The 27,760-nt window shown below is 35.2% G+C and overlaps 2 protein-coding genes across 2 annotated transcripts; one reads left to right on the top strand and one right to left on the bottom strand.

Annotated features, from left to right (window-relative positions):
- Nucleotides 1-6,797: 6,797 nt before the first annotated feature.
- On the top strand, nucleotides 6,798-9,271 carry LOC135681868 (ras-related protein Rab-1B). Its single transcript, XM_065196496.2, has one exon. It carries the CDS (start codon nucleotides 6,906-6,908, stop codon nucleotides 7,527-7,529), a length of 624 nt encoding a protein of 207 aa, XP_065052568.1. The 5' UTR covers nucleotides 6,798-6,905; the 3' UTR covers nucleotides 7,530-9,271.
- A 6,385-nt stretch (nucleotides 9,272-15,656) lies between these two features.
- On the bottom strand, nucleotides 15,657-26,463 carry LOC135681865 (serine/threonine-protein kinase DCLK1). Its single transcript, XM_065196492.2, has 2 exons — nucleotides 24,605-26,463; nucleotides 15,657-19,935 (listed from the first exon to the last, which is right to left on the bottom strand). Exons 1-2 carry the CDS (start codon nucleotides 26,318-26,320, stop codon nucleotides 19,360-19,362), a joined length of 2,292 nt encoding a protein of 763 aa, XP_065052564.2. The 5' UTR covers nucleotides 26,321-26,463; the 3' UTR covers nucleotides 15,657-19,359.
- Between the last annotated feature and the right edge of the window lie 1,297 nt (nucleotides 26,464-27,760).

Genomic DNA, 27,760 nt, shown 5'->3' with positions numbered 1-27,760 from the left:
CTTTGGTCTAGGTCTTCAGACTTACCCTTCCAAATAAAAGGATTGTGATGTTCTTTGCCCTCGTTTATTCCAATGTTGATGATTAGGACAGTTAACTTCACAGCAAGTGCTTTGTGCATGCTTCTAAAGAAAAAAATTGCATTATAGAGATGTGAACAAAAAATTATCATAGATTATGATTATGATGATGGATAATGATTGATTCTCGTCTTTCAACGTTAACTATTATTTTTAGCTTTAAAATTTAAAAACAGACCAAATATGATCTTGAATGTCATCAGCTGGTTTTATTGTAAAATATTTGGTAAATCATTTCAGATAAATAAATTAATACATTGAGCATAAAATACCTACGAGTTAATAGAAATCACTTACCTTTTATAAAAAAGTGTATCCTATTTCTTTACAATATCCAAGTAAAATATTATTTTAAGAACTAACCAACCCCACAAAAATAAAACCGTTCTTTTCTGTTTACGTTCTTCTGCTCGTCTCACTGGACATTCCACATCATCTTGGGCAAAAGAATCCAGAAGTATGCCATGAATTTTCAGTACAAAGGTCACAAACAACCTTAACAGATTGGCTGTAGAGAAGCTCACGATATGGAATGATCGCGATGCAGCCAATCAGAATAGAGCATCACCTGGGACCACATATTCTAACCAATCAGATGTCCAATTGCAACTAGCGATGCATCATTCTTTACGTAGATGAATCGATTCTTGGTGTCATGCAACTTAGCTTAATTTTTGTTGTGCTTTTGAATGGGCTGAAATAATGAAAAGCATTTTCTCTCTCCGCACTAGTAAGCGTGTCTTTTTGTGCTTTGACCACTTTGTCTGCGTCTTTGCTTCACAAAACAAACGCGTGGATACGTATGGCCATTATCTTTGAACATTTTAGAACTTTCAAATATGGAAAAAGGTTATTATCAAGGTGTAGTTTATAAAGAATATACAGAAGATTATAGTATATTTTTTGAGCAAAACTTGTATAATTTTTTTCTCTGTTTTGCAGAGAGAAGCTTCGGATGATCAGTTATTTTTTTAAGTTGGAATTAAGTCATATATTGGCAATTTTAATAGAGCTTTTTAAGTTTAGAATTATTCTTCAAAACAGGAAAGTGGACATCAGAATCTAAACAACTTTTTTACGAATCCACATTCAAAATTCATTTCACTGCAAGGAAAGATGTAAATAATTCTCATGTAGAATAGCAAAGATTTTCCATTTCATATATTCAGTTGAAAAACTTTTCTCTACATCTTTATTTTATCATATACAATTTCTTAATCATCCATTTTTTCAAACAGTCTTGTCTAATATTACCAAAGCAGATTTCACCAAAAGCAGAACAGATTTTACCAAATGTTACCAAAAGCAGAGCAGAATTTATCAGCTTACCACCTTCTAAAACATTTCATGCAGAACTGTTCTTTGTGGTCTTAGAAACGATTGATGGTAAGTGAATATAGAAGAATCAACGTTGACAAAAACATTAAGAACACCCAAGCCTAAAATCATCTAAGAATTTAGAGCATCGTTTGAGCCAAGGGATGCCATTTTAAAAAGTGAATAAGGGGACCGTGCTGTAGGAAACTTTTAGAGGTCACACCCTAGACCACACCCATGGTCACACACTATATACTTGCTTTCGTGTTAAGTATTTTCTGTTGGGAACCAAAATCATTAAAATAAACTATTAAACGATTCTAAAAGGCTAATAGAAATTGTTCTTTCCAGGAATTGAGAGCCAAACCAAACATATTACTGGCTGGTTAAGGCTTTCTTATTCTATCTTAAATATAATTTTATCAATAAGGCTCAATCTAAACCAAAATCTATCTTTATTTCAACAAGGGGGTGGAGCCTTCAGAGCCCCTCAATAGAACCGGACAGTTGTGTGTTTTTTTGATACTTTATTTAAAGTTGGATAAAAATTCTAGCTTGATGTAATTTTTTATAATTTAGCTAGAATTTTTATCCAACTTTAAACAAAGTATCAAAAAACACACCACTGTCTGAGCCTCGTTAAAAATCACATTGCTTTTTGGGTAAAGGTTTTTCCTTCTAAAAACCAAATTCATTAGAGTTGCATTCTCTAGATTTTAGGAAAGTGTGCATTATCCCTCCGGACAACACAATTAGCAGTGAAATCCTTCCTCGTGTAAACTAGACGGGACTTGGGCGTGTCGCTTTGGTTTCTTTTGCTTTCTTTAATCTCTGTCGCTGTCATTGGTAGTTTGACCGCCATGTTTTCTGCCCTCTTTTGCTCTCCGGATGCATTAAAAAAGTCGCAATCCAGCCTCAGCTGTCTCTAAAAGCGAGGACAGTTGCATAAACAACATTAAGTTAAAGACCTTTTTAATAAGTTGAAATTCTGTTTTATATAATTGTATGAAGCTAGAATTCAAAAATTGACAATGTAATAATTCTTTAAGGGGGTGTTTGGCTATTTCATCTTTGTTTTGTAGATTCTTGAAAAGAAAAAGTGAAAAGAAAAGTTGAAATGGGAACAATATTTTCTTTTGTCGAAGGTTTTCAACTCAATTTTTCATAACACTTTAGCAAAGTTCCGTGTTCTGGGTTATCAATCTATCTTTCTTAATATTTTTTTGCAGTACGAGCTTCCCATTAACTCGTAAATTTGCATCGTCTCTTCAAGTGTGTTCGTCACATTCTAAATGAACGAAACCATTGCAAAGGCTCGAAGTTATCGGTGCACCGGACAGCCGATGAAGTCTCGCTTTACTAATAAATTCAAATATTTAATCAATTGTGTGAAACTTCAAATTATAACAGAGCAGCAAAACAGCAGAGGAACTTGAAAATCGAGATTCTTGTTGCCACTGACAAAATGTGAATCCAGTCTAAAACGGAATTATAATAAAGCATTTAAGCAGAATAAAGCAAAATATCCCTTACTCCCTTTTTGTTGCTGGGGGTTGCAAATTCTCTCCTTTTGTTAATCAGTGTATTTTTAATAGAATTACCAACTACGAATAATAAATGTTTCGATCACCAAACATAATTGGAATGTCTAGGATGATTTTATCTGTATTCAATTTCCTTGTTATTTCACATTTTGTTAAAGTTTTAAAAATTTTGGCTTTTGGCCTACCATCTGCTGGATGACTCAAAATTTATCAGCAAAGCTTTGAAATTCAGAGCTATAATGTCAAAATAAGGGCATTTTCTTCAAAACATTTTTCTTCTTTTTAACTGCGATGAAGATTTTTCCGTAAGATGCTTGCAGAAAGTTCCCTAAACAGGGCCGGCGAAACGTAGTTGAAAGTGGAGGGGCCACAATATCAAAGTCTTGAAAGGGCTTAGGAAACGCTGCTACCGGTTGGCGGCAAGAAAAATATTACAACTATGGTGTATTGGGGATGGCCAGAAACTGTATCTTAAATAAATTTTGACTGAAGGTGTCGCATAATCGCGTCTATTGTGATGTTGACTTGAAATAGCCACTATCATTTAGCTCGTAATGAAACCTTTTTTAGATTTTAAAAGTACCCGAAATAAGATGGGGGAGAAAAATAAATGAGACACGGATTAATAAAAAACATTAACGTTGAAATATCAACAGAAGAACTATCAACTAAAGATAAAAAGTTAAGCAATTTTGTACAGTTAAGATATAACTTTGTAACATCTGATCTTAACTTTTTCGGAAATGAAGTGCTTTAAGAAAAATTTGAAAAACCTTCAAATTGGGCTTGTCAAAATGAGTTTAAATAGAATTTATAATTGCGTCGATATTTTTTCTTTCTTAGTGGGAATGGATTATCCAAACGATCAAACACTGAAGTTTTCTTGATGATACTTTTTAAGAACAAATCTGCCCATACTTTGTTTCTCATATCCTCAAAAAAGTTCTTTCCAGCTGTTTCTTTTCCTTCAACAGCTGATTTCTCCCTTTTTGTAATGTTTCTGAGAAAGTTTCATTAACAAATACACCTTGTGTGCAAAGTTTAGGCAATGGAAAAAACGAAACTCCGTCAATTTGTGCTGGCACTAAGTTATTCTGGACTGGGTTTCACGATCTATTTGCTAAGCCAAGCTGTTGCTCGTTAAATACTTAGACAATGACCGATTTCTTCGATCTAATTCCCATATTCAATTTTATGTATGCGTTCTATGGTAAAGACATAGCAACCAAGGTAAAACTAAGAAGAGAATACCAGGCAAAGTTACTTACAGAATCATATACTATATTTATTTCCACTTTTGCCTAGAATGTTTCCTTAGGTCTGTAGAAAAGTGGGCGGGGGGGGGGGGAGGGTGGTATGGCCCCCCGGCTTCGCCGGCCCTGTGCTCCCCTTTGTTACGCTACTGTTGAAGAAGAATGAAGTTTTGTAGTGACAACAAATGAATAAATTATCCAAGCTAAATTGAAACTTCCAGCATTTCCTCCTAGGTATCCGCAAATTTTGTGTATTTAACACCAGGACAGAAAGCTTTAAATAAACAATTTAACTTAAAAAAGAAAATCAAAGCAAAATTGACACAGTTCTCGTGGTGAGATATTCGCTCTGTAATGTTGTTAAAGTCACAATGTTCAAGTGCAGTAGCGCTGTTTTCGATTTATTAGAATCTAAAGCAGAGTTTTGGAGTTTCTAATCAATGTAATGATATCATCAAGCAATTTCTTTTTCTTCGAGGCGGATGCATGTATGTGTTTGAATTTACCAACTTGATTTTATCAAACATAAAAAGACAGAGTGCCCCAGATTTCTTCGCCTGGTAGACCAACCTCTCCCCCTCTCCTCCCAACCCCCTCAGTACCAATAATTCTCCTGCGATCAGGCACTCCTTTACCCCTTCAAATTATATCCATATATCTCCGATTTAATAGCTTACCATTCATTACTTACAGACAAATGTCAAGGCTGTAAGGATTAAGGATTTTTCAAGGTTTCAAGATAACAGTAAAATGCGTACCGTTTTCATTTTCTTACTCACCTTACTTATCTGATTATCTTACTTATACTTATCATCAACCAATAAATATTATAATATTTTAAATTGCGAGCGCATGCGAACTAGAATGGAATTTTTATGGCTGTGATTCTGAACCGAAAACATTTGAAATTGGAAATTTTGAAAGACAAAATTTTGATGAACAAAAAAGCATATAACGACAAAAACGTGTTTTTCTAGTCCTTATTTTATGGCCTGCATTTTATCGAAAACAAAGACAGATCTAACAAAATCAAATTACTTCAAGTAGCAAAAAGTTGGGTATGGTTTTTTTAGTAAAGTAGGGCAGCCGAAAATTGATCCTACCGAATTTTTTGATACCGACTTTTTTTTCTTAAAAAATTCTGGTAAAGTCCTGTTTTACACTGTTTTCCTCTTGAAATACCAAAAGCCTTTTTCATTGAATTGCTTGTGTATCACTATACTTCTAATACATATCGATTATCAGTTTATTGTTCTCCTTCGTCATCAACAAAAAATAAGATATCTAACTCATTTCCACTTTCTTCCATTTTCCCCTCTCCTTCCCAGAGGGGGGGGGGGTACGGGAAGTGCCATTTCTAGGGTACTTTTTTAAAATAGAAAATAATTCTTCGGGTATCAATATTGATAAAATAAAAAATGGTCGTAAAAATTGGGATTGATTTTAAGCATGACCTTACATTATGGGCTATGATTTATAAAAGAAAAGTAACATGTGTTAGAACACAGGGTTCCCATTCATTGCAGGACATCACATGACAATTGCATCATTGCGCTGCAATTGCATCAGCTTCTGTAAATTGTATTATTCTTAGGGTATATAAGGGGTGGCTTTATAGTTAGGTTCAGTCTTGCCGTAAGATTGTCGTACTCCGTGTACCTTGTCGCTAGCTTGCAGAATTGTCTTTGCCGTTACATTGTCGCCGTTAGCCGTTTAAGATATTTTTAGTCGTTTGCCGTAAACTGATGAATTAGAAGAAGTGTATAGAGAATTGGATAACAGTTTTTGCCGTATTTATCGTGTACGTTTCTGCGAACGACATACGAACTCACGTTTGTAAAACCCCCTTTTTAAGTGGTTTTACACATGTTTTCATTGACTTTCTCCAAACTTAATTATACGACTTTTTAAGCTCAGATATGGTTTCATCGCCATAATCTTTCATATTGTTTGAGCTTGTAGTTTAGATTTTACGGAGAAATGAAGTTTGAAAACGTGTAAGGGATTTGACCGTAAAAATTATTTCAGGGGGAAATTTACCCCCCCCCCCTCCCCCCGTCGCCAATTACGGTCAAAGCTCTTATAATTCTTTACTTTTATGTCGTTGTAAATGAATATCGTGACCAATACCATAATGAAAACTTCCAAGTAGACTAAAATCATTGCTCTCAACCCGAACCTGAGGTCAAAATGTTTGTACAAAAGAATTTGAAGAATTTTTCAAAATGAGGTCGTAAGTCGAATTGGTGTATTTCATATGATATCTGAATGCTATTATTTTTGGAATCTCCAATCCAGCTTGACTTAAAGCTTTTTTGTCATTTTCTGTTATTTTTCTGTACGGAATTTGAATGTATTTCAATTAAAAAAACGTTTTGTTAACTTAAAAATTTAGCGTTGATTGAATGCCATTTGAATATTTGAATTTTGTTGATTCGCGTTGATTATCTTACCACATTTCTTGAAATCAAAACTCCTAATTCGCGTTAATTGTGATCACTTTTATTAACCGCGTTCTTTTCGTGTAATAATGTAATTTACAATGATATAGTCATATAGATCTATATCATTGAAAATTTACCTGCTCCGCGGAAAAGAGGCCAATTACCAAAGCGAGACGATATGTCGTGGGAAGAAAGGTTTGGCAAAGGGCGATTTGAAAATGAACAAGTTGTGTGGATAAAAGCTTGTCTTTGAGGAACCTTACAACAATATGGCTTGTGATTATGTTTTCAAAATAATCATTGTTGGTGATGCAGGAGTCGGGAAATCTTGTTTGCTTCGTAGATTTGCTGACCAGTCTTTTACAGATAATTATATCAACACGATTGGGGTTGATTTCAAAGTTCGGACTTTAGAACTATTTGGAAAAACTGTAAAGCTGAATATATGGGACAGTGCTGGACAGGAACGTTTTAGGACAATCGTAAATACTTATTACAGAGGAGCTCATGGCATAATTGTTGTTTACGATACAACTGACCGTGATTCGTTCGAGCATCTGCCAAGTTGGCTGAGCGACGTGTCAGAACTGGCCGAGCCTAACTCCAAAAAAATGCTCGTTGGCACTAAAATCGATCTCGATTCAGTAGAACGTCAAGTACCGAAAGATGTGGTCTCGAGATATGCTGAATCTATAAATGTTCCATTTGTCGAAACCAGCTCTAAAACAGGACACAATGTTGAGCAAGCATTTAACCAAATGACCTCATTGCTGTTGGAAGATGTTAGCTCTGGTGACATATCTGTGGGCGAGCAAAATGTGATAAGATTAGATGGTGCTACTCATGCTATTGGAGAAAAGAATACGAGACAAAAGAAAAAGAAATGTTGCTAAAAGACCAAAATTTATAGGACATGGGCTTTAATTGTTCTAAATTTTCTAATTCCCTATAAGAATGTTGCTGCAATTACTCAATAAAGAAACTCAATTACTAATTTGAACTTCAATAAAGAAATACTAAATGAAACAATGAAATGATGGTTTCTGTCATTTGTCAAAAAGTAAAACAAAAGATATGCTTTTAAATGTGGCTATATTTGGTTTGTAAAATGGCATCATATGAGGGTCTTCTGATCAGCGTTATCCAGGGTGCATTTCATGCAGCAATCCCCAATGATCTTTGGAGTGGAGTTACGTTATTTGGCATGGTATCGGAATGAGATAAGCATCTGTCAGCATATGGTGTAAACTGTAATTTTGGTGAAATGGCGGATTGGTGCAGCCTTTTCTATATGTTGTTTGTGTATACATTAAGGGGTTGGATTTGGTCAGCATAATAATTGTCATAAACCTTTTCTTGACATACTGTTGAAGTGGGGTTTCCATGGAATGCACCATGGAGTTTTGTATGTAATTTTTTGCAAAGAAAATGTTTCTGCCAGGCTAGATTCCATAGCACACATGATAAGTAACTGTTTCTTTTGCTAAAAAGAGCAATTTCGTAACGAAATAAGAAACGTTTGAGTTTCCCTTTAGGAGAATGTTTTGAAATGTAGAGTTTGTTTTGCTCACAAGCTAAAACCATGACAAAAGTGGGGATAGAGTGAGCAAGATTTTTGCCTTTTGAAATCATACAATTTACCATATATATCAAATAAACATCATGTTTTCACTAAGGATTCATCATTTTTTAAACCAAACTGTTACACTAATTTAGAAGCTAGAATTTCAAAACTGGTCATGCAGTCATGACAAATTATTACAATGAAAAATGACAACAATTTTTTTTGAGGTCCTTGCTTTAATTATGTTTGATGTGTTCCAATCAAAGATGCCTGTTTACCCTATGGAAGTGAATAAACAAAAATGTGAGAAATGTAGCATCTTTTTATACAAATTGTGTGCTTAAAATGATTTAAGTGGCTGCATTTGAGAAGATAAAGAATTCTTTCTTTCACAGTAAATGTTCATCTTTCTCTCCAAAAAGAGGTAGCATATTAGAAAGCAGTAAAAATAGTTAGGATGTTTTGTGTACTATCAATATTTTGTAGTTAAAAGATTTATTTTTCTTTTTAGTAGCCTGAAGCATTTGTTCTAGCTTTTAGAATTCATGGATTTCATACTGTTTATATTCCTATTGGGATTTATAATTGATATAGGCTATCGAATAACATTCTAAATGCACTTGGTTTCCATTGCTGACATGAATAATCCCAAACTGGGAATGAACCCTAATTGCTTTACATTTTTATTTCCTCGTAATTTACTTTTATTTGATTTTAAGTCCAGTTGAACAAAATTTACATCTTTAATTTCGAGCAATGTTTTACTCCATGGTTTTATGCCCTGATCACATTTAGTATTTAATCATAATTAGCACTGTTTATGTCAAACAACGAGGCAGGATATTCCTCCACTTGTAAAATGCTAATGTTTTATGTCAGTGTGTTGAGCAAATCCATGTCTGGCGTTTATAACTGTGATTTCTCCTTAGCCTTTTTGTATATACATGATTGTCACCATGTAATTAACATTGAATTTCATAATTTATATAAGGTACATACAGATTTTGGAAGCTGTTGCTCATTGCTTTGAATATCTGGCTATTAATCATTCGATCATTCAGTAATTTTGAGCACCTGTGTTATTTTTGCATTTTCTACCTTGGCTTTGCTTTCATGTATATTCAATATATTTTATTTGTGTTTTTTTTCTCTTAGAAATATCATTTTGGTTTACATTATGGCTGAAATGAGAAACACAATAGCACCAATCCATAATTTGATGACCTACCCCATTATAAATTGTTGGACCTTTTGATGAGCCAGTTATTTGAAAGGAATCTAAATCAAGGTTATTTTTAAATTTGCAATCTTGCATGATGCTAAAGCTTTGTTGTTTGTTGTTTGCTGTTTATTAGAGTTCCGCTTCCTAACCATTAGGTGTAGCTGCTTCTCCGGTCTTCAAAATTATTGCTCTTGTTAACTTCTTCCATCCCTTGCTATCTTGGACCAGTGTTCTCAATTTTTCCAGATCTTCTTTGGTATCGAGTTTTACCTGGTGACAGTAGTTATGTTCAGCTGTTATGAGGTCTTTATTGTAATAGGCATTCAGATCTTCATTCAGTACCTTTGGTAGAGTTGTTCTTGGCTTTCCTCTGAATCCTTTGGGTTTTATGTTTGTGAAGTACAATTCCATGGCTTTAAATACTAGTAGATTTCTGTCTCTTCTCAAGATATGTCCAAATAGTCCCATCCCTGGTCCCCTTATGGTGTATGATATTGGTCTTTCTCCCGTCACTTCATACAATTTCTCATTTGATATGCATGTTGGATATCCTATTCCTAGAATTCTACGTAACTGCCTCCGGTGATATGCACCCAATCTTCGTTTAAGCTTCGTTCTTATATAACAAATTTAAAAAATATATTTTGAAAATGATATGAACAAAGAAAGTACCACATTATCAAACTTTCTATATTTTTATAAAGTGCACATAAACTATTAAAACTTACTCTTATCTCTTTAATTTTGTATTTTTTTATTAAACATACATTTTTCTGTCGTTCATTGCTTGCTCAATCAAAGTCCAGCGGGGCCTAAATAGTGGTCCATGGGAATCTATGGCATGTGTTTGCATTCCTTGGAGATATTTAAACATCGTAACGAAGCAGCAGAAGAATTTAACAGTTTTAAAAATGTGATGATAAACAAAGCTGTAGGCCTAGAATTCGAGGATGTTTCAACACAAAGCCAAAAGTAGCGTGTAGATTGACATTGAGTAGCAGCGAATATTTCGTTTATTCATCTAAACTATACGTAACTCAAATCTAAACTTTACCACACAGTTTGTGAAAAGCAAGGACATGTGCCCCCCTCCCAAACTCTATCCGGTTCCCGCATCTCCGGTCTCTACCTCTTTGGAAATGACTTGACAATCACCTCTATCTAGTTTAAGTTCATGCCTCGATTTGATCTTCAGATGTACCACAAGGCTCCGTCCTAGGTCCTTTTGCGTATTTATCTAAATGACCTAAATCAGAAATATATACAGCTCAGCTGATGATAACACTTTGTTGAATTTAACCAGAAAATTGAAAGAATGATCTCGAGTTTAGAAATCAATATAAGCAGTATCTGAGAATGATTTGAATCAAAGAGTTATGCCTGCAAATCCCTTGAAATCCCACGCGAAAATGCCTGTGAATTGTAATTAAATTAGACGTCTTTGGATAAACATCGACTCAAAATTGAAATTTGATACCCACTTAAATTCTTTGTTTGGCAGAACAAATAGATGTGTTAGCACTTTTTCCTAGGATTTGAAGATACCTTGAGCAATCTCCAGTAGGGGCTGAGCCGGGGTAGTAACCTGGGGCCCGGCCCCTGGAGTGTTTTTCTTTTTTAGCGATAATGAATCATTAAAAGCAAGACTTTCTTCGGTAAGGGCCCAAAAGCCCCGAAATTAAATATCAAAGAGTTTGAAATTAATTCTGTGTTGTCTATCTTGAACACAGGCTATCAAAATGACATGGAATGACGTCTTACTGAATGACTTGACTGTGTGTACTAAAAAAATTGACTTTAGAGATCTTATCAATGTCTTTACATTAAAAAGCTCGTACTGTAAAGGTTTTGAAAATTAATGGTTAACAGTTTGAACAAAATATATCGGTGAAAGAGTGGCTCAGAAGTTGATTCCAGTTAACTGCAACATAGATTAGTTTTTTGTCTTAATTTGTAACATAGGATTCATACCTATTTTGTATAAATAGAACCTTGGCCAAAAGGCTTGTAAGTAAGATTTAGAAAATGGTAACAAAGCTGTAAAGCAACGCATAGTCTATTTAAGCCTCTAGTTTCAATGCAAGGGCGTTTCCGGGAACAAAAATGGTGGATGGCCCAAAATAATTGTTGTACCTTTGGCACAAATTGGAGACCCATCATGCCTGAATGAATGGTGGAAATTTACAAAGTAAACACTACTTTAAAAGAATACATTTTGTAAAAATATTGAGACTCAAAATTCCTGAAATTTAAGAATTAATCAAAAATGATAGCCAGGCTCTAAATCTATCTCCCGTTGACTTTGCATGCAAGTTTGATTTGCAGTTTCAGATTAGATTCGGTTAGAAAATACAAATTTTTCTTTCTTAATGCAGGTTATCATTTTGATATAGCAAAAACATTGTTATTTTTCTGTTTTTTTCATTTTTGTTTTGTTTTCATAATGAGCGAAAGCTTCAAATTTTCTCGCTTGATCCTTCCCGATCCAAATTCATAATTTTATACTCGCTTTTAGAGTCAAAATCAAAACTTTTTAGGAATATCGGGCCTCAAAGAAAATTAAAAAAAATTGAAAATGAAGGTATTCATATAAAAAGTAAATATTTCGTCAAGATTTTTTATTTAATAAGACTTATTTTAGAGAAGAAGAGCCAGGTAAAGTTACTGAATAAATGATACACTTGTCAAATTTACTTTCAAGCATATCATCAGTATATTGTGGTATGAACCCAGTCTTTTTTAGAAACATAAGAAGAGCTTACTTGATATTAAAAACAGGAAAGGATGTTCGTCCTTTGCAAAATAAAATCAACACACTGGCTCGGATAGGAGACAATTATAAACTTTTGTTTTATTTGTAAATATTATGGCCTCGTTGTATCCTTATTATGTCTTTAAGTTGATTTTTGTTACGTATATGCATATGTATATATACGATTTATTTAACGTTAGTTGTTACAATAGTGGAAACAAACACCAATTCAGACTAACATGAAGCAATTTCAAGGATTACATAAGAAAGTTCATTTACTGCAAAAAGAACGTTTGTATTAATTTTCATGGAACCAAGTTTTAATCAATTTTGCGAATTCTTGTGAATTTTTTGAGCTTTTTTTATTTCATCTGGAAGAGAGTTCCAGATTTTCGATCCTTGGATATTGATTAATCTAATTCCATACTTAATAGTTCTAATCTTTAGTGTCCAAAGGGGATTTGCAGCGTTTGTTTTGAGGAATTTTCATCATTGCACATATTCAACATTTTTGAAGATTGCCTTAAAAATATACAAGACCACACTTATCAAACTGTATGTGATACTATCGAATTACACCAGCTCTAAACAAAACCTTACAAGAGAATTCGACGAGTAGAAGTAGTTTATAGCAAGGAGCAGGCTTGGAGCAAATGACTTTGGGGACAAAATTAAGAGGCTGTAACGAAAACGAGGCTGCATGTAGGTTTGTACTTTTTGGCGGGAAATTATGTTTTGGCTGTGGCATTTTGGCAGGAAAGCAACAATGAGTTGAAAAAGTCGCGGTAATTGGCCGTATATATTGAAAATGACTTTATTGTTTAAACTAGCGGGAAAATATTTTGTGTTGTAGTTGGTATATTTAATAACATATTGTTGTTGTAGCGACGAGATAAAGGTACGCTGATGAAAAAAAGACATTTTCTTTATTTTCTATTAAGTATTAAGATATGTAATCGAAGATGAGGAAAAGTACAATTATTATATAAATATAAATAAATGTAGAGTTTATTGGGGTATTACTTATATTACAAAAAGTTTATTTTGGAAAACGGTTAAGAATCTGTACGTTCCAATGCTGGCAGCTTAGGCCAATTTGAATTGTCTGTATGTTTCAGTGCAGCAGGCTGTATAGGTGCTATGAAAGGTTTTGGTTTCTCAACGGCTGCTTTTTGTACATTATCATCATCATAATCGCAGAGTTCTTCGTAGGGTATTTCCTGGATATGTTGAAAATATCCAAGGTTTTTGTAAAATTGCTTAAATTCATGGAGAATTCAGATTCCAAGGCTCTGTCCGTTGGTACCTTGAACATGTTGCTCAATTGTAACAGGCTTAATTCTTATTTATTTATTTATTTATTCCATTCTTGCAAGAGGAATAAATTTGGTTATATTTAAAAATTTCTCCAAGTTCTTTAGGTAGTATCTTTGCAAACTGCTTTGCCAAATTTTTAGCACCTGTTTTCTTGTGTGATCCTCAATCAACTTTCCAAGCGAACTCTCAATTGTTGTCGTTTGCTGTTTTTTATATTTCTTTAATACCCAATGTTTGGTTGACATATTTTCATTTTGGGCATATGCATGGAAAGCCTCCCTGAATCCACCTGAAGCGAATTTTTCTTCCTCAATTGCGAATTCAATTGCACATTTCTTCGACCAAGATTGGCTGTTTAGCTCAAACTCTTCCAAATGAAGAACAACAGATTTTGTTGGTAGTGGTTTGACAAGCTTTCCAGCTTTCAATAAATGTCCAATTGATACTGATTGTGGGTAGATGCTGGATGCATGTTTGGGCTTAGGAATAGAGTTCTAAAGTGTGACGTCACCAAAAAATTATTTTAGAATTTTTGAATCTTAACGACAAAACATAAAAGATCTTTAAGAAATACTTCCACAAATGCAAAATGTCAAATATGTCTTAAATCAGTTGAGATATTGCCAATGAAAGATTTGAAGTTTGCTAACGAATCACTGTTATTTTCACTCTGTTCATAAAACTATGAACAGAGACCGAAATACAGAGGTTTGATGGGGAGAGAACCAATAGACGTGTGGCCATATCTCAGCCAGTTCGTAACACATTTGACTAATTTTGCATAATTAGAAATATTTTATGATACTCTTTCAGACTATAAGATCCAAGTTCAAAAGTTCTAAAAATAAATTTTTGTGACGTCATCACTTTAGAACTCTATTGGTGTGCCTTCAGATTAAATTACTTCAGATTGTGTGTTTTCAAATCTTCTTTTCAAGGTTGATTGACTCGTTTGGTTTACTGGAAGGAATCTGATTAAGAAAACTTTCTTGCCTTTAATTTGCTTTGTGCTTGTACACGAGGGGCCTCGATCGGATGCAAGAACATCACAGGAACCCCTTGGTTCACCATAGAACCTTTCACAAGCAGATTTAATGCTCTCTATACTGAGATCGTTGTAAAAATTCCCAAAAGGTATAAAATATCGAGTGTCCAATGTCCTCTTGTTGTAACCAAAAGTGATTTGGGAGAAGGGGGGGTCATCCCCTCTTAACAAGCCCATATATGTTTGGTTTGGTGAATTTTTTTAAAAACAATGCAAGTACTTTAAAGAATGCAAGTATAGGTATGACCATGGGTGTGGTCTTTGGTGTGGCCGCTAGATGTTCCCTACAGCACATCCCACTTCGGAAGTTTTTAGGAAGGCATCTCTGATGTTAGTTAGATATTAGAAATGATATGACAACACAAACCGTAGAAAAGGAATGGTTCGATGGAAGAGTGTGCTCCAAAAAGTGCCCCAGATGGGTAGTAAAGTGTATCGATGTTCGGGAAAAACTCGACGGTATCAAAGGCTTAGTGTTAAGTCCAAGAAAACAAAAGTCAATAATGAGAAAATATTTTTCCCGAATTTTTCATAGATTTAACTTTCATCAAGGCACCCCCTTTTCTTGACATAAAGAACTTTCTAGCAAGCCTGTATTTACCAAAATGTCTTTATTGGATTAGACACGTGAAAAATGGAAAGACTTCAAAGAAATTTGATTTGCACTTGATAACTGTTGCCAAAAGAAGAGACGAATGTTGCCTGTGATTTGGTCAAACGAAGAATGCATTTGGAGATGCTTTGTGAAACAGTTGCCTGAACACTATTGGGAGGCACATCCTGAGGGCCTCATATATTTCTTTTTTGACTTGTACCTTTGAAATAAATTCAGTAATACTTATCTATTTGGGGCACCCCTAGAGACCTCCTTCATTTACCCTTGAACCGACCCTCTGATATAAGTTTGCGTAATTCAAGAACCAAAAAAGTCTACAGGAAGAAATGTACAAAAAATTAAAAGCAGCTTGCACCAGCTTGCAATCTTTTAATGAGAATCACTTTGGTATATAGTACTGAAAAAGATTCGTAATCTTGGCAATTGTTAATTAAAAATGGGAAGTGTCATATACTCGATTGTTGATTCTGTAAACAGGCTATTCATGAATAAAACACGATAAACTCAATTGATTCGATTCAAATAGACTGCGAAAAAATTTTAATCAGATGTTAATAATACAATCAAACAAAATATACGATGTTGGACATCAAATCGGTGCGTGATACGATACGCTGTGTTTTTGGAGAGTTGCTTTTGGAGAGTTATAACGAGAAAGCCCTCAAAATTTTATTAATTATGGAAGTAAGTCTGATACATGCTCGATATAAGATGGTATTACTAGCTACATACTCGAAGGTATTAAACATATGTAATACAATCTGATATCGAGTCAATGCGAAAGAAGCTGTTATTATTGAGTCACTACGTCAAGACTCTTCGCAGAGGTCTTGATAATTCACACTGACTACGGCAGCGGTGGGGGTACCAAGCTTTAAACGTGAATTTGGGTATACAAATGGGTCCATTTAGTTTCCAACAGTGATGATGGGATACTATCGAAAGTTTACAAAGCAAACATATAGAAAGGTTCAATAGAAAAACTGTCAAAAAATAAGTCTCTACAAATCAATGAGGTATAAATGAGTAACATGGACATGCAGGTAAAAGAATTGAAAACTTAGCTTTCAGAATATGTCATTCTTAAATGAATGCTGTTCTTGTTCTTAAGATCTCTATTGTTTTGCACATTTTTACGTATTTGTCAAAAGAAATTCTGGGCACAAAGTAACGGATAATCTGGGATGAAAGATTTTTCCTCAGTTTGTTTGAGATGCAATTGCGAAGAAATTGAGGAATAAACTTGACAGCGAAAAACAGTTACATAAAAGGACAGCTGGATCAAGAGATTTACAGACAAATGTTGAGGAGCAACAGCTGCAGTTTTGTACACAATCAATATCTTTTAAACGTTGTTTCATTTTATGGTGGAAAGGAAATCACTACCTTTTTCAGTATAGTCCATTACCTGTTCAATTAAAGTCCTGTGAGGCCTAGCTAAAAGCCTATGGGAATCTACCGAATGTGTTTCAATTCCCAGGAGAAATTAAAAATTGCAACGAGATAAATCAGACAAATGTAAAAAGGTAATAACAAAAAGAGGTGCATGCATAGAATTTAGAAAAAAATCAGAACACAGCACAAAGTAACGTGTAAATGCATAGCCGTGAATATTTTATTTATTAATCTAAACTATGTATAAATGTCTTAAATATACAGTTTCATTTTCCCGGCTTTAATCAATAGGATCATGTTGTCAATGAAAATATAATACACCTTTCGCAATATTTACAACAAACCTTTACTTGCATAAAGGAAGCAAAGAATTAAATAGACTATCAAAATTATATAAATTAAGAGTTTTCTACTTTTTTATACCAATAAGCTTCCATCCGCAAATCTTTCGAAAAACCGATTTAATTTTGACAAATCATACAAAATCTTCTTAGGAGCTCTACGAGTACATGACTAAGGCCCGCTTCTGTGTCAATGCTCTGATCGCAGACATCAGAGCTCCAGCAGTACCCAAGGGAGGTCCGCCAGCCATTTTAAAATGCGATTTTATACACTAGGGAATTTCACTTGTACAAAAACAAGCTCCCGCTAATACATCACAGAGCTCCGTTGGTAAGCAAAGGAGCCCAATAGTACCAAGATTAGTACCCAAGAGAGTTCCGTTGATACACACGAGAGGACTGTTGGTGGATGATAGGCCTCCGCTAGTACCCAAGAGAGTTCCGTTGCCGAAACACAAAAAAGTTCAATCAGAAAACCGACATACCTTCGTATGCCCAATCAGAAAACTGAAAATGTTTATCGTTATTACAGGTTCATTGACTATAAAAGAATAAATAACGATTTTTCATCTACAAAAGCTATCTATTATAGACAATATCCAATGATTTCGATTATAAATCTAAAGACGTTTGGTCAGTGCAATCATTCTCAAAAATGTTGAAATTGTTCTATTTAACAAAAACGATTTCAAAATGGATCTGTTCCAATTGGATCCGCGACTGTGTTAATGGGGTCTGAAATGGAAAGGTCTCGCTTAACAGTCCTGCTAAGGCCCTAATGCTTAAACCAGCAAGTGATTTTCTCCCCAGTTCTTGCACCCACGCATGTGAATTTTGGTTTCGTGTTCCTTCTCCTGACGTCATCCGTCCAAGCTTTCATCTTATCAGATAAGCGCCAGATCTCGTTTTTATGCTTAGGTAAGCAATCAGGAAACAGCCCTCAATTCGGTGCTAGCGTTTGCATTTAAAAAAATAACTCTCGAATCACCATTTCATTTAAGTCCAACATCTCATAATAGGGTCTCTTATTAAATGTCAATACTATTTTGCGAGAGTATAACTTACAACAAAGTGGTTATGACAATGTTTAAGGCAAGGACATAAAGGATGTGTTTTGGCTCAGACTGTTGACTAGACTTTTGACCCATTCAGGCGACGATCATGTTCCAGCTTGTTCCTATTTCGATTGTATTAATAAATTCCAGCGTGATGGAATGCTTGGCTAATGTAATGTCATACAAAGCAGAAGGAAGTTGACTAGATTTTTCGTAAACAGCATATAAACGGGCCTAGGCCAATCAGAGAAAAGCGCTCACCAAACATTTATATTTTGTATTTTCATACATTCTCTGATAGATACAAAGAAAAAGAACTTATTTATAAGCTGCAGATAGATAACCTAAGGAATGCAAAATGTTTCAGGTCTCACAAAAAGTTTTATGTGAAAATTTTTCACAGAACCCTTTTTGACTGGTTCTTGAATAGGTCCAGTAAATTCGGTATGTATGGATATTGACAAATCACAGAGCTGTTCCTGTGCTAATTGAAGTCGTAATTTGCTTTAAAATGGACAAAATAGGTGAGGAGTTACCTCTATGGAACTCAAGCTATTGTCAGACATTCAAATTAAAACCAGTTTCTGTTTACAGTTATGGCGAAAGAGGTTCAAAGGTGGAATCTAGGTTCCACAGAGCAGTAATTAAAAGGAAATTGCTGGAATTGAACTGGTAATTGTAAACATGGGATTGATCCTAAAAACAACATGAGATATTTAAAGGTATTGAAGATCAGAGCTAGTTGAGGTTTTATTTTCATTTGGAAGCCGAACAAAGTGCTCTATAATGTTACGTAATTACCATGTTTATACAGGATTTTCTGCTATAGAATACCCACCCTGTCTCGAATTTAAGTAACATAATTGTCGAAAGTTCAAGGTCTGGATACTTTGGAAAAGCTGATTAACAGTGGCAATGAAGTGTGATTTTGGTGATAACAATTTGCTGTAGAGAAATGAATGCAAAGTTTAAACATGACGAAACGTAATTTTCGAGTCGGGATGTATTTTCAATCTCTCTCTTTACTTTTCCAGAAAGACCTTTGCTATTTAGCACGACAGCTGTGCTATAACCAAGCGATACAACGACCTTTGTAGAATTTATAATGAAAAATTGTAGGATGAAATTAGAGAGAGGAACAGTCTTCCAAAATCGACTGATTCTATCAAGGGCTTATGTTTTGTTGCGCATTAGAAACCTGCAAGATACGAAACCGAAACTTGAAAACGAGAATGAGAAATGCACTGACCAAACTTCGAGCAAATCTGTTAATGGCCTAGTTACGCACTGTCCCATCAGCCTTTATCGGCACTTTTCAATATCGATTCAACATTTCGTTTAGTAGATCATTAACAGCCTTCCTGGGTAAGCGGGTTGCTGACTTGAAAATATACAATATGGTCGTCGAAATGGCGACTACTTTACGTGCGTAAGAATTTTTTCCCCTCGATTATCTTGAAAATCAGCAGCCAGCATTTTCAGTCGTTGGACTGACTGAATGGAGATGGCAGCAGTTTTAAACTTGGATAAAGCTACGCTGGTTCCTGACATACTTTCGTCGTCTGCGATAGCCGATGTTCCCCGAGACTGTGAAATCTTTCCTTTGACCCAAGGGTGATTCAGGGCCTTGTCGGCAGAGTATCGTTTCGGAATATCCACAACTAATAGACACGAAACAAAGTCTTTGGCATCTTCGGAAACTTCGTCCCAATAAGGAGAGATATATTCGAAATTACCTTCCTGTATTAGATCGAACAGTTCACTCTGCCTCCTTTTCGTGCTTCGGAATGGCGGGAAACCGCAAAGCATGATGTATGCGATCACGCCAGCGGCCCACATGTCCACTCTTAGGCCATAACCAGATTCACGGAGAATTTCTGGGGCGACATATGTTGGTGTTCCACAAACTGTGTATATTGGTTCTTTTACTTCCATTGCAAGACCAAAATCAGCCAGTTTCAGAGTTTTTCTTCCACCGGGTCCTTCATAAACCTAGTTGATAAAACGTCAAAATTAGTATTGGCAGAAACCTCATTAAAGGATATCAAATTTACCTAAAGTGCTTCAAAAACGAGAAAGTTGCAATTTTCGTTTTACAGAATAGGAATTTATCAGCAATTGCTCATCTTATGACTTCTGGACAAAGTATTTTTGGACAAAACTTCAAAAATTTCAAATGACATGTTTACAACTGTAGTATTGCAACTCAAACGCCACAGATATGGAAGAAGGAAAACATTCTATCAGTTTTTCTTCATTTAAAAACATTCGGTTATTTCATAACCAATCAATGGCGGACATTCAGGCTTTCATTTGGGGGAGGGGGGCAGGCCTACGATTTTCCGACAAGATATCATCTTGGATCATGTCTAATTTTGAGAAAACTGCACATTTTTATGAAAATAGGTGATTTTTGGCGGGACCCTTTAGAAATCTTTGCTGATCACGCCATAATTAAGTAGCAAGAAGAATAATCCGTTTATGAATTTTGATATCAAGATCGGTTTATCATCTAAAACAATTGATGATACAAGAGGTCAACCGATTACATTTTTGACAAGTCGTTCATGATAACAACATGATTTTAATTGTTATGCCAATTTTCTGTATTTCATTTTGTTTTCTTCAGTGGGAAATACGTTTGAAAATAACTTTTATTTGGAAGAAATCGATGGAAATTTCTGTTAATTTTTACGGAATTGAAATTAAATATAGAATTGACAAGCAGTTTTGATTTTCTTCATATATTGTTTGTTTGACTATTTTGCCAGGCTAATATTTTGCCAGCTATGCTATGTTCAAATTTTGCAAAAAGGGTACAGAGAGGTTATAGAGGCCCCTGGGGGTAAAAAGGGAAAATGCGGAAAATTTGGCAATTACGCCCTTAGATTAGCTTAAAATATACTTCAGAACGATCTCGAGCCAGCCCCCCCCCTCATACCCCATAATTTCCGCCACTGAACCAATGGGTAACAAACATTTTACTGCTAACAGAATGAACAGAATGGGGAAAATCTTGCTTCTATTTTCGCCATCGATTGATCAGCTTAATAAATTATTACTTTCTGCTTTTCAAGACTATTGTCAAGCTAAGTGATAAACACTCAAATAAAATTTCATTTTTCATTAAATATGCATGAACAAGGGTATTGTCGATTATGGTCGTTTTTATTTCGTTTTAAAAATGCGCTTTGCAATTTTCGCACGTTTCATATAAGCTAAGATAAGCTTGAATTCAAACTTTCTTGTACGATTTTACACAATAAATAAACAAACCAGCATTGAATTTGACAACTCTAAACGTGTGCTTTTTTAATTAAAACAAATTAATCTATTTGTGCGTAAAAGCAGAAGAAAAGACGTGTTTCACGCTGATCGAATACACAGGTGTATGGATTTAAACAGAAAACAAAAGGCGAAAGCAAGTTGACTTTGTATCGTTGGTTCAGCGTCGAGTGTCCTTAGCATAAGAAGGCTTCGTTTAAATATAAATTGAATAGATGTTTACAGTAGATAGCTTGGTACAAAAAGCCAAAGAATTGTGATTCAATATTAGCTGAAGATAGGTAAACATGGAATTCGTCTTTGGTTTTGCTAAGCTGGCGGGAAATCAGCGATGCAGAGGAACATATCTTAACACGCAATTGCCAACCAGTTTGGCCTAACAACAAGGTTTGGGTGCTAAATAGCGTCAGATTTAAGCTATCGCTATTTGACAACAAAGACGAGTTCTTGAATCGAATTTAAGCCGAATAAAACACTTAAAGTAGAAATGTTAGGTTACTGGTCTCAGATGAGAGATAAGATCTGAGTCCCGTTGGTGCCCTTAACAAAACAGCGTAGAACAAGTAGGCGATGTACCAGTTTACCAAGAGAGGGGGGAGGGGGGGTAATGCAACCAAACCGTAAATGTTGACTCACTCACATGCAAAAAAGGGTTTGAAACATAGCAAAACTCAGATATCAACCAAGACATTTGAAAACTGTGTTTTGACCCTTGCAAAGGAAATTTTTCTTCAATCCTGAAAATATGCACAACGTTTTGACCTTTGTAAATGAAATTTCTCCTTCTTGTTAAACTTTTATTAATTACCCATCGCTGTTTAATGATATCAAATCACAGATCTATATGACTTCTTTTTCTTTGCTGTGAAACTACAAAACAGATGGCCTTTCTCTGCTCATGTTACCCATTCATATTTCGAAACATTCTGAACTTACGTGTCACACTATTTTCACGGCTTTACATGCATTCACGAGGATTCCAAGTAAAACTGGAAATAGCTTTTAACTGTCAAAGGTAATAAGCATTCGAAATATCGAGATCTTGAACAATATTTACTATGGATATAAATGCAATTAAGTTCTTTCGCGGCAATAAGTCTGAACAACCACAAAAGAAAACTTCAAATATATTTGCTATGGATTTTCCCTTTACTCAGCTTTTGAGATGACGTTGTCAAAGCAGCGTTGCTTGGAAACACAGGCCAAACAGAAATCTGGCACAGCTAATCAATGAATTTTGACGCTAGGAAAAGGTGGGGTTTGTTGTCACAAAAAATTACTTCACCTGGCAAGTCACCTGGCCGGTGTCGCATTTTTTGCAAACTTTACTTACACGCTTACTTTAAAATACACAGCACTTTTGACTGACAAATTTGACTACAGACAGAATGATATTTTTACTGCGACAAATTGTTACAGAGATGGGGCTTGGTGTCTCAAATGAAGGGAAATTTGTTGTTCACAAACGAAAGGGGAACTCTTAAATATTCTAGAAAGCTATAAAATTTCATAAATATCAAGGTAAAAATGCGAAACTTCGCAGTCTACGAAACACATTTTAAGAGATCACGTCCCGTTGAACATATAAACTGTGAATTGATAATTGAATATTACTGGAAATGCTTAAGCAATCAGTAAAAATCTGATTAGGCAACCTAGAAATGCAACAAAATGTTTTGGAAAGGTGATAAAGATTCTCCAAGCTCGTTTGTGCACCGGTTTGTGACAATTTCTCCTCGATGATAATTGCAATTAGATGGTGGAAACTGCAGAAGCCAAACGAATTGCACAATGCGACCGGTGCTACAATTTTGGCATCGAGCGGATTTAAATTTTAAGAACATCTGACACATTTGCTGCAAGGATCCTTAATTCGTCTTAATCCTTAAACTCTGTTCGCAAAGTAGCTTTGGGAAATAAAAGATGGTCACGAAACAAATCAAATCGAGGGAATGATTATCGCGGAACACTTACATCTGTAAGGTCTGCAGAAAATCAAAATACAGGGCTCTCTTAACGTCTGCAAATGTGGGATTGAGTCTATAAATCGTTTTGAATATGTGTGGCATTAATCACCATAGCCACAAAAAGGGAATTGTCGTTCCTAACCAATTGATAGAGACAAAAAAAATAATATTCTAGTACAGACAATGGAGAAGGCGATCACAGAACTTCGTTGAGTCACAAATTTTGGTTATAGAAAATCGAAATTTTCCGATGTATGCTAAAATAGTACAAAATGGAGGTTAGATTGAAACATAAAAGAGGTACTTTGCCTTTGTAAAAATTCTTTAAAATGCATAGTCTTAGAAATTTTTAATTTTTATGCCCTTTCATAAACACAGAGATATGATAATGCCCCCAGGTCATTTGTCAATTTCAAGAGAATGAGCATCAAAGGGACAGAACAGATCGTTAGCCCCTTCAAACTTCTCAATCCCCATTCATAATCGACCATCTGCCTTGAAGGATACTCCTCCTTGATTCTTAAAGAAAACTGGCAATTTGAGAATATCTTCCTTAATTCCTTGCAGGGGTGCAGTGCAATGGGGCAGAGGAGGATCAGGTGGTTCATTTCCCTAGATCACAATTTTTGACAGCCCCAACAACCCTCCTGTGAAGCAAGCATTGCATTTCTCTTTTATCTACACATAGAGCAACATCAATGTTGATGTGTTCTTCAATGATGTTGGAAAACCAGACATTGATAAGGACGAACTTGCAAAAGAAACTTTACAAAACCAGCTTTGGCAACTCAGATCTGTTTGAAAACAATTCTTTTCTTGCAAAACAATACATATAAAAACAGTAGTTTCTGCTGGTGGAAGTATTGAGAAAGACTTAGTTGCCATAACAGTAAGCTGTCATTGCCAGAATTTGCCATGGTAATAGATAATGGTGGGTTATAACAGAAAATATTATGGTAGGGGAATGAATTCAAAGTATTGTTGCTAGCAAAGCAATTTGGTAAATCGGCAAATGAAACCAATACTTTAAAACTGAAATAAATGTATTAATTAGCCATTTTAGCCATCAATAATTAAAACTATAGATATGCTAGTTGTGATTGTTATTAGACAAGAAAATTGAAATAAAAATGAAGTATAAATTTTAAGCAAAGATTGAGGGTGAAGTTTTTTATTCATTTGTGCTGGTAACTATTAGGTTCCTGTGATGCTATTTAGAAAACAGCTGCAGGTCCCATAACAGAATAAGTGACAAAACCTGCATTAATGTGAAGTATATGAATAGACGAGCTTTCAGCCACAATAACTATGCTGACAATACCTATATTGATGATTTCTAATAGCATTTTTCCACCTGAGGTGATACCAGAAATTCAAGTAGAAATGTGGAGTAACATTAGTGAGCTTACCATGAGGTTCTCTGGTTTTAAATCTCGGTGAACAATCTTTCTTTTGTGCAGGTATTGTAATGATGAACAAATATCATGGACATAATTGGCAGCAACAGGCTCAGTGAACTTCACCGCAGTTGAAATTGCATCAAACAAGTCCCCACCAGGGACCAGCTCCATAACAAGATAGATCTCTGTATTGCCATGAAAATCGTCAACAAGACTGACAATATTTGGATGATTACATCGCTTCATAATTTGGATTTCATTTTCAAGCATTTTCTCCTTTCCTTTTAACTTGCTTCGGTCAATTATTTTCAAAGCATACTTTTCATTAGTCACCTTATGAACACACTCTCGCACCACAGCAAAATTCCCATCACCAAGCTTTCTACCAATATCAAATAAATCCCGTATATTTTTTATCTCTTTCTTTTCAAACTTTTCAGGTGACTCTACTGCATCAACAACTTCCTTTCTAGGTGACTGCTCTGTTTCCTTTCTTGGTGAAGTTTCATCTTTTCTCTCCCTAATAGAGTTTTCTCTTGATTCATTTATTTTATCAGATTTTTCTACATCTTCAACTACATGTTGGTTATTGTTAGCATCAATAGGAGGTAATACTACCTCCTTCTGTTTGTTGCTAAGTTCTAAATGATGCCCATTTACTGCCTGGTTTTGTTCCAGCTCCTTAATATGGGGAAGTTTTATATGCTTATTCTTAACACTATTTCGATGTGATCCGATACTTGCTTCATCCGTAGCAGTCAATCTACTGGAGGCATTGCTATGCAAATCATTGTCATCAATGTCATTTGCAGTTGATAATGAAGGAGGTAGTCTAGGAACTAAATCTTTTTCTTGCCTCGACTTCTTGTGGTGTTTGGGTTTATGTCCGTTCTGATTAATATTGGATTCTTTCAGTATATCTTGCAAATCGTGTGCATGAAATTTCTCATCGCCAACCGCGATAAACGTAAAGTTTTCAGAGTTTAGCAAATCGGAAAGCCCTTGGACCTGTTTTCCTTCAACAGTAAATAACTTGCGAACCCCAGATCCACCGATAACTCCAACGGCCGAAGTGACATCGTCAAGAACTTGCTCAAATGTCTGGGCAGTTCTTCGATTCAAAAGAACTTTAACAATCCTTCGAGGTCGGAAACCATTTCTTATAACTGTTATCAACCGTGGTTTAATTACATTTGCATTTGATTTGTTTGACTGAATTATTGCATGTTTCTTATTTTCTCGGTTATGAGAATCCGGTTTGTAATGCAAAGGTTTTAATCGAATATTATCAACTTTTCGGGAATGCAGATCCTTTCTCTGCTCATCGTCAGCTTTAATAATGCTTGATCCGTAGTGTACTTTTCTTAGTTTTGTAAAGGACGATGCAATGTAAGATTTGCCATCTTCAAGCCCATCCAAAGTATCTACACGCCTCCCAGTTGTCGGTGTCAGCAAAAATCTGACTCCGTGAGGCAATTTCGTAACCCGCGTCAACTCTGTCAGCAAGCTGTCGAAACTTCTGTATTTTCTTTGTGTAACAACAACTTGATGTCCTTGGAAATATTTGTCGCCGTTTTTATAAAACACAACTGACTTGCTAGCATTGCTCGGTCGACTCACATTCTCCATTATACGAGGCAGCCTTCTAGGCCGGGCAGCATATCGACTTGTCAGCACAGGCAGTTTGCTGGTGTACATAAGTCCTGGCCGCTCTGCCATTGTCATATCAAATTCTCTTTACGATCTGCTGAGATCGTGACCCTTGACAACACAAACAAAAGTGTGAACTAACTAAATATCTTAATCAAATATCCCCACTGCTCTTCCGCCATCATTCCACTTCCCACTGGACACATTTCAGTCTGGAGGACAAAAAATAATTGTTGCCATAGAGATAGGCAATGTCTACAAATAAAGTGGCCTTTTCGTGTCATATTCCTGAATGATCTCATAAGTTCTCTGTCACCTTTAGCAGTCATTTTTTAACTTCACAGATTATTTTATGCAAAAGTTGAGTTCATCGTCAAGCACCTTCAGGGTAATTCAAATAAAACGATGAAAGGGAAAAAGCCTTTAGGTTATTCGTTATTTAGCGTAACAAAATAAGGCTCTTTTAGACTCGAATTCATTCAATGCTTGGGTTTTGATATCGCTATTCTTCTTTAATTTGGCAAATGAATATGGCTTTTATTAACGGAATGAGGAAGAAAGAGGTCATGTTTGTTTCAAGCTTTGAATAGCACCGCCACGGCAATGGCAATTTCGAGTGCCTGTTCGCATGGAGGAGAATAGAAATTCTGTGGAAACACTTGTCGCAAGATTCGATTGATAAATTATGTGCGTCACCGAAAGTCAAACAAGATCCTCCAACAGTGGAGACAAATATAAATCTAATTATTTGGCAAAACAAACAACAGAAATTGTTGATGCAACTTAAAAATGATTAATGTTCTTTGTAGTGCTCGAGGTGAGAAAAGAAGGCTCGCATTTTTACTCAAAAGTATTCTTTCTGGATATTCCAGTTTAACATCAGTTGCTTTTTTTAATATTTATACTTTTCTAGCTATTTACAGCCAATGCAACATAAAATAATCGTTTAAACACTATGTTTTAACCCTATTGAGCTTGAAAGTTCTGTGATTCTATCAGTGAGGCTTGTAAGAACTAAAACATCCTGTCTCTGACCTCTGAAATGAAAACTGCAAAAAAAATGAATATAATTTGTGGTTAAATCGACAAAACACACAAAATTCATCAGACAGGGACATACTGGGGGGAGAGGCTTCCCTTCTTTCTCGCATTTTCCTTCCCGTTCTTTTGTGAACGGAATGTTAATCATAATAACTTTTCCTTTAATGTTTATCATAATTGTTGAAGACGATTTTAGATAATTTCTAAGAAATACAAAGCAATTTTTAATATGTGAGGGATGGTTCTCATTTGAACTAAGTTACAATAGTACAAAATCAAACTAAAGTAATAAAACCTATTAGTTTTTCATTTTTGAAAAACTCTATTTTCAGTATTCAAGTTGAATCCAGTCTCTTGTAACATGCTCATAATTCTAAAATAATAAAGCTAAAGTTTTCTTTTCTTAGTTTCTTTTTGCCTGTGGTTATTGAAAATACTTTAAGGAACATGGTGACGTACTCTGGGTACCAGTCC

This window comes from Rhopilema esculentum, chromosome 16 (assembly GCF_057945365.1).
Source record: "Rhopilema esculentum isolate cy_ngs chromosome 16, ASM5794536v1, whole genome shotgun sequence".
NCBI classification, from domain to species: Eukaryota; Metazoa; Cnidaria; class Scyphozoa; order Rhizostomeae; family Rhizostomatidae; genus Rhopilema; species Rhopilema esculentum.
Note: the sequence above shows the minus strand (reverse complement) of the source record. Positions and strands in the feature narration are given on the sequence as shown.